Here is a 19,201-nt window from a genome sequence, read left to right on the forward strand (position 1 = left end):
AATAAAATAATTATAAAACATTAACTTTATTATTACGAATTGGTTATTAAGTAACTTTTTGAATTTCATATAAATATCGTTCATAACTAATGAAGGATAATTATTAATGATTTATAACTATTTATTATATCTAAATATCTTATTTAAATAAACTATTTTAAGCTAGGATATTATATAAATATTGTTTTAGTTACGTTAGTATTTTTTATTGCTTCTGTTATTTTATTTGCTCTATGTTAATATATAATATATTTCGTATATTATAAATAGAACTTATTTCGGTTTGTTAAAACACAGTCAAATCATAATCACCCCTAATAAGCGTTTTTTACTACTGCATTCCTTTCAAAAGTTTCTAAAATATTCTGCCAAATGTTATGAGAAAATTATTTTATTTTAACTTGACAGATTATTGTTTATTATAGCGCGCTAAAAGTATTTCAACGTTAAATTAAAAGCTCTTTAATATTAGTCAAGGTAATTCATTAAAATTAGAATGACATAGACCGATGGAAAATTAATGAAAGTTATTCATTACAGCAAAAAGCTGTATTAAATGTAACAGAGAACAGGAGACGTTATCACAACCTGTCGCTGAAGCACACAAATGAAGACTCCGTCGCCAAAATATACTCACACACTGACATGTATATGCCAAATACGTTGCGGTATCCGACGTAAACGTAAGAAGTCATATAAGAGGCGCATCTTCTACTTTGCACATTTTAGTATTAAAAGCCCGTCGCTGTCGAGCGGGGCATGTTGGCGAATTTTAGCACGAAACGACCATAGCCGGCACTGTAAAGGGGCGTTATCTTGTGTATATTAAAAAAGAAGAACGAATCTTTACCTGATCGCAGGGGCCTAAAAGGCCAACTCCTGCGCCATGCGGCGGGGGTTATTGTTTTATATTTTGGTGAGTTTATTTTTATTAACATATAAGCTTGGACCTTTCTTTGCAAGTTCAGCCACTAAAGACTTAACCCTTTTTGGTAAATCTTGATGTTTCAAAATATAAAATCAAAGCTTTTTATATTCCTCGCTAAAGGCTTAAGTTAATATCTGCTTTGTACGTGTTTTGTTTTCACTTCTAAAATATTAAGTTATTTTAAAGTGAAATTAATAAATTCGTTTAAATTTTCGTAGTGGTAAAATATTGCAATAATATAGTATTTAGTATGTAAAAATATAGCCCACACATGTAATTATGATAAACTTGAAAAAAGTATTAGGTTTCTTTATACATATTTATGAATATTTATATGTATTAATAATAAAAGCACAAAGCATATAATACCTGCATATTATATTAACATAATTGTATTCGCTCATTTTAATTTAAAATATCCTGCTCTTGGGACTGATGAAGTAAAAATAAGTTTTTTTAACTGCCTTGACCTTTTCTTGGGATAGGTATGTTATCAATTTAAAAATGACTCATCACCCGAAAATATAAAACTTACGTGTGCTCACGACAATATATAAATATTGTCTTAAATCACGCCCATCTAAATTCAATATATTCTAAAATATGTTTGTAATATGTAAAAATTTTGCAAAAGATGTAGCATTAATATTTTTGCAATTGATGTAACTTAATTTTTATTGTAATCAAGTTTTACCAAACGGTTTTAAAATTTAAATTCGAATAAAATCTCGTTTCAATAATTAATAGAATTTGTCGCCTCGGCAAATATATTACATCGTAAATTTTATTTATAAAAAACCTCAAAGCATTCTCAGAATCTTTTTTTCCAACGACATTAATGTAAGTTACAAATTTAATTTTGCATAATAATAATGTCCAAAATTGTTTTCACAAATTAGCGGGAAAATCCAGGGTTATCGTTATTCAATAGATGTATCTTTTTTTTAAAAAATTAATAAAATAAATATCATTGAAATTTTTATTTCATTGTAACGAAGAGATCATTATTCATAATTTTTCATCGTTAAATTGACAAACATAGAATATAGTTGTATTATTGTTATGTAATTGTCAATTGATAAAATTTTAATTACAGAAAAAAAATCCTTTGATTCATTTAATTCGTTCGTAGATAGCAATTCAAATTAATAGACAAAATTCAATCATTACAAAGCCATTGGTTAAAAATTACAAAACATCCTATAAATATTAATAAAATATCAAGACATCGTATAAATACATAGTAAATCTTTAAATCTAAAATTTAAATAATTTCTCAGCAATGGTCTTACATAATAAAAACGTCGTCTTTTACTACAAACTCGCACGATTCCCTTGACAAAATATACTATTAATAAAGACTATTAAATATTCCAATACACTAGTTTGTTTACCATTTTAAATAAAAACACAGAGTCATTAAATTAATGATACATATTGATTAAGTTATTTTAACAAGGTAAAACTTCCATTTAATAACCGAATCGAATGAGCATCAGCTGTGTATATGTTATTTGAATAAACGGAACGGTTGTAACAATTTTTTGAAGCTGCAATTTTTTTCATAGAAGTCGACTTCCTAATCGCGTTACATTTAAATTTACCTACTATTTTATGTACTAATTATGCTAAATACTCTTAAAATAATGACAAAATCTTAAAGCAGCAGTTATTATTTAGGCTTATATAGTGAAAAGGTTTCGTTTGTTTTGGGGGACATACTCGGAAATGACTAACAGTTTTTAAGACTATGGCAATGTTTCACAATGAGCTTAATGATATATTATTAGAGCAATTGTTTAAAGGCTATTGATTGTCTATGCTCTAATGTGACAAAAGGATAAAAAACACGGTCTGTCGCGCTGGGAAACATGTCAGCAGACATAGTAACCGTAACCGTTATAAGTATTGTGTGCTTTGTATAATGGAGAAGTAGTGTGTCTGAGAGAGAGACTAAGTTCCGTTAAGAGATCCGTGACGTTGTCCTGTGAGTCACATGTCGACTATTACGTTGTAGTTAAGTAATTAGCCTTAATTTTAGATCAGACATTGGAAAAGGTAAGAATCGAATCATTGAATTAGAACCTATCGCGGCGATTGCAGTTTTATACGTGAAATATATATATATACATTTAAACAAAAATGTTTTGTTCTAGTAATATTTCATTTTGCGCTATCTTAGTATGCTTCAGATGAATGAACTTCTTTGACATCAACTCCTAATCATTTCCTTTCTTTTCGTATCGTTCTTATTCACGATGATTACAGTCATCTGTAACCTCTAGGTCGTTCGAATCCCTGTACAAAAAATTTGGAACTTAAAAAATAAAGGACATTGACCAGGTCTTGTGTTTAAGCTGGCAATTTTCAATGTGATTGATTGTCAAAATCACGTCGTGTTGTAAATATATACCTCACTTGTATTGTATTGTCAATCATATTATCGATTGAGAACTGTGGGCGCGACGATTTAACGAGGCTTATCTGAACTTTAAAATAATATCATATTCCATAACGTATTACTTTCAAGTTAATTGTGACATGATTTAAATCAAAAAACTATCTATGTAAAAAAGGTCGTTGATATCCCGTGCAAATGTATAAAGAATAAATTACGATTATACGCCTTGAAAAAATGTTTTGCACTGAATACACTTGTAAGAGATTGTCTACAAAATTGCATCAGCGTGTAATCAGTTTAACTTAAAAATTATGCAGGTCTTTCTTATTTCAAAACATCCTTATATAGAGCTCTCTCAAAGTATCGCATAACTTTTCTTCATAAAGCGACAGGACGCCAAACGATCTTCTGAATTTTTATTAAAGTTGTTCCATAAATTCTTAATAAGAATATATTTGATATTATAGTGAATAACTTCCAAATGTCGTTAAAATGCTGGAATGCCAACAATCAACATCAACTGTTAAATAAATTGTTAATGACTCATCTCTATTTTAAATCGTATGCTGACACGAACAATATATTGGTTGTAGAACAAGAGTTGTGTGAGGTATTGAAATATAGATAAAGATATTCGCGAAGAGTGAAATAATTTAAAAGGTTGAGGATGTTCACCGGCTCACCTCTGGCGGATCATGACGTAAACATTATTTCAAAACGGCGGCCTCTTAAAATTAACATTGAAAAAAATACTCTGTAAAAAGATAATACGAGTACATATTCTCAGATCTCTCATGAAATCGTAGAGTTTATTTTTAGGGCACATTATAATATGAATCTTTATTTTTTTTTTTAAATGTTCATTGAAAATGAACAACATCAGCTTTCGCTCATCCTCACATATCGGAATATAGAATGAAACAAGTTAATAAAATCTCTCGAACCAAAAGACTTAGTTGACTTATAGAAAATTTGTTAAGAATATTCCATTCCCCGTGGTCAACTATTAAATTTGGATTTTACAAAATTCTACCAGCAAGATTTGAGAAGGCGTCATTATGTATGAAGCAGGCAGGGGACAAACGTAACAGACAGATCTAATTTCTTACTTCTTAAAAATATATTTTACATTTCAGTATGATTATTCAAACGAATGATATCTTGTTAGGATTTCTGAAATGTTTTTTTTACCAACCAATTTTAATGGCTGGTTATTGAACCGGACGTCTATCGGATATTTGACATTAACATAGACCTGCTTGATAATAAAATCAGATCTTTAGTTTCGTCTTTTTTTTTCATTTCTACTTCGCACTGAATAAGACGCATGACTATAAACTATTCATACATAATCTTTCGTAAAACATCTTTAAGCGATGTTACGTTGTATATGTCTTTCACGAACATTTACAATATTAAAAACGAATAATTCTTTAATGAGCTTTTAACTCTTCTGATAAAACAATGTCGTTGCTTGTATTTTTTTGTAAAAAAAATTGTACTAATGTAAGTAGTTTAGTAGTTATTTATGCGATTACGAATACAAAACAGGTGGATAATTTTTAAAAAGGTAATTATACTATAAAAAATTTAATCTTTCTCGTCAGCCAAAACACACACTTATAAAAAACAATACACTGCCTTCGATACTAGGAACAGGAGATTCGACGAAATACGACAAAAATTTTTGTTATCAGCCTAAAAATAAGGATATATAGGAACATGAAACATAAATTTGTAAGATTTTCCTGTGCGTTCTCACGCAAGCACCGGCGGCACGCAGTCACTCGAGACCCATTTCTTTTGACCCAATCTCAGAAGCCGTCAGACGATTCACTTAACTTAAAGCATCGTACCGTAAAATTAAGCCCTTTCGTAATCAACGCCATCAAGTCCGACCAGTGCTAAAGCAAAAGCTTTACAACCGAAAATCATAATGCCAAATTACCACATGTGTAGGATCAATGTTTCTTGAAGAAGTATTGTTAAAGGAAATTATATAACGTATATTGTCCTTACTAATTACTGTTGACATTAATAAGTATCTATACTAAATACTGTAACAAAATTAAATATTGTAAATTATTTAAATTATACACATTAAACTGCCAAAGAAGTTATTAAAATACTAGATTAGCTATTAAAAGAAAATATGTAAAATGTTCTCGTACAAGTCAAGTGTTATTCTACTAACACCAATCCTATATTAATATTTTTTTCACAGATTTCTTTAAGTACAGTCGTTTTCGTGAAGTCAAGATGCATTGTACGTGAAATTATTCGTAAATAATAAAATTATACGTGTTACTCTCCAATTAATAACTTTGTTAATTCTGTATATTTTACGAGAGGCAATGATAACAGCTGTAGAAGCCAGATGTTTAAAGACTGAAACGATTATGGGAATAAGCTTCAATCGCCCATTTTGTGTGAAGTATACATAAATATATACAGAATGATTGGTTATAAGTGCAAAAGTTTGAAAGGATGATTTAATAGCTGATTTGTGACTAAAGAGGGTTAAAGCTTTTATACCTATTTCAAATCAAGCCGATTAAAGTTGCATTAATTTTTTTTTTCTATTAGAATGTAACAGGCCCATAACTTCTGGCAGTAGAAAGTCTGCAGGGACAGATAATAATTACAGTAATACGAATTTTGGAAACGCTTTTTCTTACTATACTATTATTATGTTGTTAATTGACAGCAAAAAAGATTTAAAGACTATACCAAATCTCTCTGCGTTATTACTGGTCACAAAGGCTAAAGAAAAACATGAGAACAAAAAATAAAAGATCTGACATACACACACACACTGGATTTGTATGATTGCCCATCGCTCGCATCTTTTCTCTAAAAACAGGCCAATTCGGGAACCCGATAACCAAACCTTGATTCCTTTGTTGCAAAGAAATAAAAAGTATTTCCATTTTCATAGAAATTTATAGAAATTAAATGGAAACCTAATTCAGTAAAGTGAAAATATTTATCTCAACACTCGTACATGCTCTGGATTTAAATAATAAACGTGTATATTTGATAAAACGTCGATTGATGTATATAAATGAAGTATTTTTAAATAAAGTGTCATTGACGTTGAAAATAATGTCATAAAATGTATTTTAGTAAAGTATTAGCGATAATTAATTCTTCAATCAAAACATTAAAATTAACATCGTTCATTGATAAAACTAGATTATTTAGTAAACATCGATGTTTTAAATCAATTAACGCTTTTAAATCTCTTTTTAATTACATGCGTAAAAAAACATTGAATTAATTCTTTGTTAAATAAAAATCTTTTTCCTTCAATATGACATCAACAAGGACACGATATAATATAGTATTAAGGTCTTACACGTGCAATTTTAAATATTACATTAACACGTTCGTAACAAGATAATCATATCTGTTTTGTGTAAAAAATACAATTTTTAATAATCCATTATAATAAATAATATGCTGATCTGTTTTCATACTTAAATAATTTTGTGCTTAAAAATGCAGGAATATAATTTTCTGATCCTTAATATTAAAGATATTTTAAATCATAATTTGTATAGTACGAAATGAGAAGATTGTATACCTCATAAGATATATATCCGTACCTGCTGGACTGTCATGGTGTACACACCTCTCAACTCGTTTAAAAAAATTAGTTAAAAAATATAATTTTATATTTTTTAGTTATGTTCTAAGTAAAGTCAAAAATAATAATAAATCTCCTTCGGCACAAGTATTTTTTTAATAAAGTAAGAAAATTCGAACTAAAATGACCCTTTCGTTAGCAAACAATGACAAATAAAGTACAACCTTTCTACAATAAATGTGAAAAACATAACTTTTAAAACAAGTCCTTCGAAACTTTGGCATTATAACTTAGACGTGTTTACCATACCGTACATAACCCAGAAATTAAAATTTTTACGTCGGGTTTTTTTAGTCACGAGAAATATTTTTGTAAAGAAAACAAATGGAAGATAAAAATACATTTTCCGAAATAAATTAAAACATCTAGCTCGCCAAGAAAAGGTAAGCTAGGATGTAATTTAAAAAAGTGGTGATCACTCTGAAATACGTTTTATAAACTTTTGATGACACGAAATCTGTTGGGGCAGCTTATTATGAATATTTAACATTTATTTTCTAATTAATATATAATACAAACTATTTTGAAATTTTTAAGTACTATTTCAACTGTTTCAATAGCAAAAGTATCACGTGACGTGTTTGAGTCAACGGACACTTTCACTGGTGCACAAATATGCTATAAAATACACATCTCGTCCCATAACGGATGCAAGCGACCTTCATCAGTTTGTTTAACAACTTAACGATTAAATTGGCGTCCAAACATAGGAGAGTGTGTGACATAATCCGCTGGCGTCATCAACCGCACCTTGACATATTACATTAAACATCAGCATTCGATTAACTTCGAACTTTGACTCGGTTAGTTTTAATGCTATTGCATTATTATAAAAATCGATGACATCAACAAGTTTTATTTCCTTGTCCATAAATTATATAGACTTGCGAGAAAATACCTCTCAAACGAGAGTCCACGGCAAAACGTCTGCTGAACTTTACGCATTCCATAGAAAATTTAAAACAATTTTTAAATTTATTTTCATAGTAGATTATAGTTAGAGATAATGAATGTAGTTGAGACTGCAAATTTTGTTTTACTATTTATCAACACAATAGCCATTTTGGAATTTAACAAAATAAAAAGGAAGCTTTGTTAAATTTACTGTCCGGGATCTTGTTTTCTTCAGCCATCTAAGCCATGTAACTAAATAATATATGCGGACCAGTCTGCAGGCAGTTAAGCGTTTCAAAGGAAAAAAGATTACATCTCATGTGACATACTTATGGGTTTTTTAATTTTAGCCAAAATTTCCTGGTAGTTTCAAGGTAACCTCTGTTTAAGTAGGCATGAATCGTGTATCTCATGTATGTACATGTAGCTCATGTGTCTTTATGTAATTACTTTTAACTAATAACAAAACATAAAAGAACATGTGCTTCATTTATAAATATTATTTTTAACTTGATGAAAACCTTTATTATAAAAGTTTTACCTTTACTTTCAATGAACATCATCATCCAATTAACTGACTAAAATACAAAGATATTATGTATAATATGGGGTAGCTTTTAAAAAATTTACGACTTATGTAAGTTAATAACAATTTCGTGGCAATAAAAAAATACTACTGATAACAAAGTGGTTTTGATAAAAGACATATTTACTAAAATTGTTGTCATAATACTCTTAAGACTTATTTATAAATTTGAACCTATATTTTTAAATGAAACTATTCGAACGACTAATAATTATAACTAAAATATGCATACTCATATAATTTTGTTTTTTTTTAATATAATCTCAAAAATTAAAGTGGACTACTTTAATTAACAAATAACTTCAGATTTTTATGAAGATCTTTAGAAGGTAGATGCTGCGTTTCTTTCGGCAACTACCCTAGGGGTAAGCAAAACGTTGTGTAGGAATTTATTGATACGTAAAGACATGTAACCAAAGTGTTGAGGAACTCATGTTTAAATCTGCCTTTGCACAATGTATGTAAAAAGCGTAAATTAAAAATTATATAAATAAATGCATAAGTACAATCATATGATAGGTATATGGTATACCTATCATATTACTGTACTAGGTATTTACTTTCATTTCTTGTGGCAATTTACTCGAGAGGTTATTGTTATACCCATGACCCCAAATAAACTGTTATTGATACTTGTTTTAACTGGCACAATTTGGACGTTATTATGTGATGGTATATATAGTTTTATAATATACAATTGTTAGAAATAGCGTCTAGAGTTACATCACATAGAAAATGGTATAGGTCGCCTATAAACTGATAGCTCTAGAGAAATTCAACACCCTCTCCTGGGAACGAGATGCGTCTATGACCTCGCGGATACAATAGTTCAACTAAAGAACTTCACAGCCAGATCATATGATTTTTTCTGGCGAATATGGCCCTATTAGTGGGACCCCTAGTAGTCTGTTAAAAAAATTCTGAGGTTCGGCTCTTCTAAGACGTGTCGTGAATAGGCCTTCTTCTAGCAAAGCAAAATCGGTCAACCTGGTGATCTTAGAGGGAGGCCTATGCCTTTATGTGGGCTTATATCAGTTACCTTGATCATGATAATAACCTATGAGACTTGCGGTCTCCCAATCCGGTGGCATGAAAGCGACCTGGACCTTAGAGCTTAGTAAGGCCTACCCTAAGCAAACCCAACGCTCTATACTTCGCATCGAATAACAAAACTGTCTTTACACCCATTGCTATGAGAAACAAGTCAGTAATTTTTAAAATGTTGGTTTTAATATCAAACTTGAAAACTCGCAATAGTACGTATTAAAACGGCCTCTAGCAAGAGTGACCTGCTAAAGAAATATGTTAACAAAATTCATGTATCCATATGTTTACAAGGAGCTTCTTATAATGAAAATGCTGGTCTTCTACTACAGTTACCTTTTATATCATTATAATGGCACGCGTGGACTAGAATCAAAGAGAACTTTTTATTAGGCTACTAATGATTTCATCTCCTCAATTTATTTACTGTATGTACTTATTCCAATACTTATACAAATCTAAATAATATTTTACACATAAACCTTTTTAAAAAGTTCCCTCTTGTAATTTTAATTAATATAAGCTTTGTTTTGTAAAATTAAATATTCACATAATATATGCAAACTGTTAAAGATTTTGAAACTACTAGTAATTCGTGTTACAAGAATACGAAATGGTGAATATAAATAAACCTTTTGTCATAACATCTTAAGTTAACATATATACGGATTGATGTCGTGATTTTTAAGGTCAAAGGTAATGTGTGATGAATTTTTATTGTTAAAAAATATCTGTGGCGGCTTTTTGCGAATGCTTACACGTTCGATCAGAGAAAATTTACTCCGGAGACATGGAGTTTACGTGAGGTTAAAACAAAACCGTAGACTGTGAGGTTACGGTCACGGACGTTGTGGACACTGCCAAAATATAAACCGAACGCTCGCTGAATTATAATGCCCCGATTTGTAGGGGCCCGGGGCATTATGCGAATATACGCATCAACCGACATTACCGTAATCTTTTTTTTTTATTAATTAATTCGGGGATTATCAATGCGGTTGATGGTTTTAATAACAATTCTCCTAATTCAACGTATCTGCCGATAAACATCTACTGCAAAACTAAAGATCGCCTCAATGACCGAGCTTGCACTGCCCGCATCCGGCGACTTCCCGAGATATAACTACGAGTATGTCATCGGAGTATGAGTCCGGTGAAACTGTAAAAGCCAAAACGGCTAACAGCACACATCAACATTGGAATATAGCCAGCTAGGTACGCTCAGTGTGCGGCCTACCTATGCCGCGTCTACCACTTTCTGATTGCCACTCGTGAACATTTCATCCCATTCCAACTTAATCCAAGATAAAATATTTTTTCATATGTTATACAAATCGATAATTATTTAATATACTCTTTTTTCTTAATGACCCTATTTCTATAAATAACACTTCTATTGTAAAGTACGTAAGTATTACTTGGCGTTTTAATTACAAACTTTATGGACAAGAAATTAGTTCAGCCATTAAACAGGGTCGTGAAATTAATGACCCATACAATTGAGAGAAAAGCTTTGCAATAAACCAATGATGACAATAATATTTTATAACTCTCTTAATTTTTAGTATCATAAGTAAACAGCAAAACATATATCTTGTGCTACTATTTATCACTGTTTTAGATTTAGCTAGATCTTCATCACTAAAAACTAACCAGAGTCTCTAATGCTTCTGTTGCTAGCTGGAGATGCGATGATAATCGTAAAAAATCATTAAACGAAAATACTCACATGTTAAATCTATAATGACACTGAAACAGATACGTAATTTTTAAGTTACCACCAATTCGTAAAAATTAATAACGTAAATGTTACGACTATAATTTAGATGAAAAGATAATCAAAGAGTTCTCATTACAAATGTTAGAATATTTTTTATTAATTTAAAATAATTTTAAACTGGCAGTTGTTAAAAAAAAAACGTGTGTCACCAACATATTCTCTGTTGATAGTCCTAAATAAATACATAAATAATATTGTAAGCAATAACATTTCCATAGTCCTCGTGAAGTTATTACTTTTTTTCATATTTATCATAGGTAATCATATACAAACGAATTATTAACACGGATTAATTCTAGTTGTTTTATTGCTTAATTCTATTTGCTTTTACCAACTCCTTGTAAGTTACCAACTTTAGCTAATATTTGATTATTCGGATGAACGAATTGTATAAATGTTTATTTTCGTAGAACAAATTGAAGCTTCTTTAAAGGAAACGAGATACTGGTATAATAATAAGCTTGTGTACTAAGTACTGTCGTAATAACTTTCCTTAATTCAAAAGTCCTGACATTAACCAAAACAAATTTTTATAAGCGATAGCAATCATTCACATTCTTTCAGAATATATTTTTATATAATATATAGCAAAAACTCACTGTTTATCAATATTTTACACCTTACGAGAATTGTCAAAAATCTCAAATTTTATTTTATATCTTTGAATACCTAACTACATAATAAATTTTTAAAAAGAACGTAATTAAAAATAATAATACAAACCCAATGTGTATAACGTACTTTTAACAAATACTTTGCTATTTTGAATCATACAAAAGTAACGAAACATACATATACACAAAAGTTTTTTAAAGTCATAAAAAAACGATTAATCATTTCGATGAGATCACATAGTTTAAATACTGTTATTACATTTGGTAAAGAAGCAACTTAACATTTAATATTTATTTTAACAAAAATGACAAGTTACACCTCATGACAGTTTTGCAATTTATTAGCAATTTACCACACGACTGTATGACTGATGTACGGTATAAACATACAGTCCAAAATATTTTAGCGACTCTTCAATATTACAACAGTGATATCTATAAAACGTATGCACTTGTAAAGAATTGTGACTAAACCTTGAAAGTTAAGTATTATATTATAATATACATCTTTATATATTATGTACTATTCAACATTACCATTATCTTATTGGATGAGTATCCATCGTTTATCAGCACGGGTTTTTTTTTTTCAATTGTTATGTCAAAATGGCAAAATAGATTATACAGAGTCGACGATTCTGGTGTGTTTGCTTTTTCTTTTCTTTTAGCTGGCGCTATCCGACTTCTGTTCCAGTGCAGGTTTTAATTGATTACGTGCTGTTTTTGATTACAAACAATTTTTGAACTAAATAGATGTGATGTGATCTACTTTAATTGGAAAAAAATTCAGAAGTCTATATTGCGCAAATTTTCAATAGTGTAGCGAACCGAACAATTTCTATAATTTATTTTATTAATAAAATAAAAAATACATTGCACCATAAGAGAAAATTAATTGTAAACTATTGAGAAATTAACGATAATTACAGAAATACATATTCCTTAAGAATTTTAACCAAATGGGTATTTTTTGGCAAGTCTATAATTGACTGAATTGATTTAATTATCACGATATAGTTAATAAATAAATATAATGCAAACTTCATAATTCGAAATAGAAACAACACTGGCAAATACCTTTTTTATTAGATGTATTATTAAACCTCATCCTTTTCGCTTTCGACCCGTTTTGTAAAGCCAAAAGCCAAAATACACACATTTAGACACTCCTATGCATGGCGACTTAAAGGTGCGGTCGAACAATACCGTTGAGTAATTTATTGCGAAAAGAACATAGTTCTAAACATTTTGCAACTTGTTTACATTACTTTTCGTACATTTGTACTTACAACCAACTAATATGTCATCTTTACACAAAATTAATAAATATCAAATATGTAAATAATACAGACTAACTTATGTTTGTATTTTAAAATTACTGTTAATTTTATTGTTACAGGTCTCGCTGGTGATAGCGTTAACCAGCGGAGATTCTCCAAAAAATGAAACTAGAAAAAAGGTAACAAAGGTTATGAGGAGAATCCGACAATCATATGATCAAACATACGATAACAATAACGAAGTTGTGGTCGATATACAAGACGACGAGAAAAAGCAATACTATGAAACGAATTACGATACCAGTGAGTACCGACAAACTACTATTTTGTATTGATATGATAGGTCGTCTCATTAACATTAATTAATGAAGGAAATGAATCATGGTACCAATCAATCGTGGTCACTCACTTCGGACCTCGTTGCCGACCTCGCTGCGGCTCAAAATACCATAAAGTAGGCTATGCCCGGGATTTGACTACGAGTTTGAATCAGAAATAAAATCTGTAGGCTAAAGAAAGCTATCCACATAGCCCAGCAATTTGGCAAGTTGAAGTGGCAGTAAGCATACCACATAGTAGCAAAACATATAGCCGCTGGAACCTTAGGGTGCTGGAAATGGAGACAACCGCACAGCAAGCGCAGCGTAGAACGTCTAGCCATAAGTTGGATAAACGACCTAATTAAGATCGTCCGAAAACGCTGGCCCTGATCTTATAGATATTCTATCGGAGAGGCCGATGTCCAGCAATGCCGTCGAACCGATGAAATTATGATGATGGTGATGTTACAGAACTTTATTAATAAAATTTATGTTCAATTGGATAATCAAGGTTTTTTTACGCTAAAAAAATTAAATTATAGTAACACTTATTCTTTTTAAAAATTATTCTTGGCGTGTATATATGAATTTTGATTCTATATTCACATTTATATTATTTAAAACGTTTTAAAGTGATTAAGAGAATATAATACATGATTTTCAAATATTTTCAGGTGCATACGGCTTTGGTTACGACGTGGGCCCTAACGGCCAGTTCCATCATGAGAACCGTGGTCCCGACGGAGTGACATATGGTTGTTATGGTTACGTCGATCCCGATGGTTTCCTACGTGCCACACATTACGTAGCGGATAGTCACGGATATCGTGTAGTCGAACCAGAAAAACCAGTTGAAGTATTCCCCGACGGAAACCATGAATACGATGAAAAGTGAGTAAAGTTATTTATCGGCTAAATTACCAACTTTTTAACACGATGTCCCGTAATGTTTGATGTAACAATACGACCACACAACGATCGCCGATCCTCCTGCCAAGCGTGGCGATATCTTTGGTGGAGGCCTATGCCTTAAGGGGAGGTGTCTATGGGCTGAAACCATGAAACATCTTCTAACAGTCAAGACATCGATATAATCTACATTTAAATATACATGTTGCCATTGATCCCAATTTTCTTCATATAAAACTAGTGCCTCGTCCGAACGTTAATCCTATTGAGGGAAACCTGGCAAAGAACTCGATAGTGACTCTTTTAACGCCGATTTTAAATTTGTTTCCTTTAATAAATTTTCTATTTCTCACGTGATATGTATCACCGGGCATTTTGTTTCCTTTGTAATTTTGTAAACAATAATATACTTTATTGATCATTTATGTCTTAACATAAGAAGCGTGCCACCTTACAAGCACAATTACCTTGTTAAAGAATCTAATTGAAAATATATGCTACCATCGGGGAAATTTATTAATTCCAGTGATGGATCGGTAAAAGCAGAAACTATACAAGGCCAAACGATTCCATGGGAGAAATTGTACTTCCCCAAGGGGTGCGGACGAACCCCTGGCGGAGTGCCACCGAAACCCCGACCGAAACCGACTCGCCCGCCCCCAACCCAACCACCACCCGACAGCGCCGGACAGAACAGCAACCCCAAACCTGGTGTATTACCACCAAGTAAGTTTTAAAAACAAATATCGCAACTTAAATAGATAAACAAATTTAACCGTGACTACTTTTTACGATAGGTCTCGGAAATCCCAACAAATACACTATGCATGAAAAATTTTGCTAATAGACATGAGACATTGATCTTGTATATATCTGGGTGGGCCCGCGTCGAGGACTACGGCACTGGAAATATTGACCAAAACAAAAGACCCATAACAACATATAAGTCAGAAATTCATAGTCTAAATAACTTAATTGCGTGAGATCAATACAATAATTCACACTATAACACTTAGGCATTATTATACACATGCCGGAAAATAGTTAAAAATGTAACCCTAAGATACAGTTGATCATTACAACAAATAAAATTCATAAAGCGTAGTGCCTGTACAAAAGACGTAGCAATTGCATTACACGTTGCATTACACTGATGGTGGTGTTTATTATTTATTGTTATATAAGCACGAAATAAATAAATCTAAATATAATTAAGAAATAAAGTATTTACAAAGAAATAAATGAAGAAATTACAGGTTATATTTGCCAATAACGGCAACGAATAAGCTAGGATAAAAAATATTATTTCCTTCCATTAAAAATCAACTACTCAATTATTAGTTTTCTCTGAATTGTTTCGTGACTTATTTATAAGGATATGCAATATTTAAATCCGATGGGTCATTATTATAACTTTTTTCAACTTTTAACTCAAACAGACTGTGGTCAATAACCTTTTATTGATAATTTTAATCTTTTGGCAGAAATATTGTGTAATAAGTTTTTTGTTCATCAATCCTATTTCACCGTGTAACAACATAATTCACTATTCAACTTTTACAAAGATTTGCCGAACTAGTCAATTCGATTTTTGTATAAAAGACACCATACAAATAATAAAATAATATTTACTTTTGTATGAAGCACTCTTATATAACTATGATCTGTAACGTTTGCAATATTTTAGGTGGAAGTGGCTCCAATGGACTCTACAAACCCGGCAACAACGGACAATATGTACCAGGAGGCGACAACGGTCAATATAAACCAGGAACTGGGGGTTCAAATGGACCGAATGGCCCTGGGGGTCCTAACGGACCATATGGGCAAAATGGCAACAACGGACAATATGTACCAGGAGGCGAAAACGGTCAATATAAACCTGGACCTGGTGGTCCTAATGGACCGAATGGACCCGGAGGTCCTAACGGTCCGTATGGGCCCGGAGGTCCGAATGGACCTAATGGACCCGGAGGTCCTAACGGATCGAATGGGCAAAATAGCAACAATGGACAATATGTACCAGAGGGTGAAAACGGTCAATATAAACCAGGACCTGGTGGTCCTAATGGACCGAATGGACCCGGAGGAACTAACGGGCTAAATGGACCCGGTACTAATGGACCATATGGACCTGGAGGTTCCAGTAATTACCCAGGTAGCCCTGGCACACCCGGTACACCAGGCAGTCCAGGCACACCAGGTACTCCGGGCTCTCCGGGAAGCCCTGGCGGCCCTGGTGGTCCCGGTGGCCCCGGAGGACCCGGCGGACCCGGCGGACCCGGAGGTCCCTACGGGCCTGGCAACAATGGACAATATGTACCAGACAGCAACAACGGGCAATATGTACCAGGAGGCGCAAACGGTCAATATAAACCTGGAGGTGGAAGTCCCAATGGACCAAACGGACCCGGTGGTCTGAATAGGCCCAATGAATCCGGTACTGGCAAACCTGACGGACCGGGAGGACCCGGGTATTACCCAGCCAGTCCGGGAACTCCGGGTTCCCCTGGGACGCCCGGTACACCAGGCAGTCCAGGTACACCAGGTACTCCCGGCTCTCCAGGAAGCCCTGGTGGCCCTGGTGGACCCGGCGGACCCGGGGGACCCTACGGGCCTGGAAACAACGGACAATATGTACCAGATGGCAACAACGGGCAATATGTACCAGGAGGCGAAAACGGTCATTACAAACCTGGACCTGGTGGTCCTAATGGACAGGGTGAACCCGGAGGGTCTCACGGGCCAAATGGACTCGGTGCTAATGGACCATATGGACCTGGTGGTTCCAGCAATTACCCAGGTAGTCCCGGCACACCAGGCAGTCCAGGTACACCAGGTACTCCGGGCTCTCCGGGAAGCCCTGGCGGCCCTGGTGGTCCCGGTGGCCCCGGAGGACCCGGCGGACCCGGCGGACCCGGAGATCCCTACGGGCCTGGCAACAATGGACAATATGTACCAGACGGCAACAACGGGCAATATGTACCAGGAGGAGAAAACGGTCAATACAAACCTGAACCTGGTGGTCCTGATGGACCGGATGGACCCGGAGGATCTTACGGGCCAAATAGACCCGGTCCAAATGGACCATATGGACCTGGAGGATCGAATGGACCACAAGGTAATTAATGTAAACACTATTCTTAAAAAGCCAAACTTAAATTCTGATGTCAATGCTTTCTGATTTAATAAACGCGGTAGCTAATATATTAAAAAAAAATTTTAGCATAGTATGTTTGTAATAGGCATGACGGCAATGCAATTTGCAATCAAATAAAATGATATTTGTACAAACTAATATAACAAACATAAAACACTTCATTACTCAATACTTTTTTATATAAAAGTATATTGGAAAGGAAAAATATTTCTACCCGTTCTAAAACATCAGAACTCTGTTTGACAGACATTTTTTTCTCACTATTTTTTTTTCAAAAATACTTTAATTTGCAGGCCAGGGAGGTTATTATCCTAATACATCGGGCGTACCAGGTAGCCCAGGAAGTCCAGGTGGGCCCGGTGGTCCAGGTGGGCCCGGTGGACCAGGCGGTCCTGGTGGACCTGGCGGTCCTGGTGGACCAGGGAGCCCTGGGAGTCCCGGAAATTCTGGATCCGGTTATTACCCTGGAACCGGACAAGGTAGAACAAACTATTCTTTTTACGTAATATATATATATATATATATATATTTATAAATATAAGAGGCTCCAGAGACCTTAAATAAATTTAACTTAATTTTCAAATGGCCCAAATTAAATCTCTTACATTTTACAAATAATCTGTCATTATAAGTAGTTCATTTAAATGTGTATTTATTTTAGATATGTAGTTAGTTTTGTAGTAAGAAATATCTTATGACGCACTAAATTTTTCTATTTAATTTATATGTTCTTCTTTACTAGAGCCCAATGGATCCGGAACATCTAATGGCGGATATTATCCAGGTAGCGGACAAGGTAAATTTTTATAAAGTTTTTCTTATTTTTAATCAAGTCTACAGCGCAAGGGAAAATTAGATTTACCTGGTACTGGACTGTAAAGGCGCCAACCTTCATTGGTACAAATAATATAACTCGATTTCTAAATGTAGGTAACGGAAAAGTTCAATAATTAATTTGTAATATTTACTTCGAAGCCGTTACATATACAAATATTTTAAATCAACATTTTTTTTTACTATAACTGCAATTATTTTTCATTTTTAATTAAAACATGTAAAACTTGTGAGATGAGATTACCATTACCTTCTGTATTTGAGTTTTAGTTACTGAAAGAACATGGTTTTGTTTTAGTGGTTTAGTTTTTAAGTTTATTAAAAGTTATGGTTTTCCTACATATTTTAGGACTTCAAACTAAAAGTAAATAGTAGGGTCGTCTATTAGTTTAATTTTAACGAAATAATTCAAATAAAAACAATTTTGAACGCAACGTTATATATATATATTATAACGCTGTTATAATAGCATCTGTTTTGCTGCATCGGACAAGAACTGCACTGCTTCCACGTTTCGAAAACATAAAAACATTTTAGTATTAGACAAGTCTAGTACTACGTAGAATTCGAGTTAACAGATTTGGGTCTAATGCTAATTCTAAACATAAGTTACCCAATATGTGTTACTCATAATATACGAAATACGAAATTACTGGAATCAATAAAGTATAATTTTGTGATTTGTATCCGCAAATTATTTATTAAAGTAAAAACATTAATGATTTCACATTTTTGAAAATAAAAACCCAATAAGGATTTGCTTCCCCAGTAATAAAAAATACAAAGAATCTAGTCCGAAGGT

At 32.8% G+C, this 19,201-nt stretch overlaps 1 protein-coding gene across 1 annotated transcript in view; it reads left to right on the top strand.

Annotated features, from left to right (window-relative positions):
- The first annotated feature begins 717 nt into the window (after window positions 1-717).
- Window positions 718-19,201, top strand: part of LOC137930984 (collagen alpha-2(IV) chain-like) — a 28,860-nt gene continuing 10,376 nt past the window's right edge. The window contains exons 1-8 of the mRNA XM_068774364.1: window positions 718-916; window positions 13,296-13,479; window positions 14,171-14,387; window positions 14,932-15,131; window positions 16,093-16,231; window positions 16,631-17,526; window positions 17,859-18,044; window positions 18,308-18,361. Coding sequence (XP_068630465.1) covers window positions 887-916; window positions 13,296-13,479; window positions 14,171-14,387; window positions 14,932-15,131; window positions 16,093-16,231; window positions 16,631-17,526; window positions 17,859-18,044; window positions 18,308-18,361 — 1,906 coding nt within the window. The 5' untranslated portion in view covers window positions 718-886. The remainder of the gene's footprint in view (window positions 917-13,295; window positions 13,480-14,170; window positions 14,388-14,931; window positions 15,132-16,092; window positions 16,232-16,630; window positions 17,527-17,858; window positions 18,045-18,307; window positions 18,362-19,201) is intronic.

This window comes from Battus philenor, unplaced genomic scaffold, assembly GCF_028537555.1.
Source record: "Battus philenor isolate CCGP_79_NKW_IND1 unplaced genomic scaffold, ilBatPhil1.0.hap1 SCAF_7, whole genome shotgun sequence".
NCBI lineage: Eukaryota > Metazoa > Arthropoda > Insecta > Lepidoptera > Papilionidae > Battus > Battus philenor.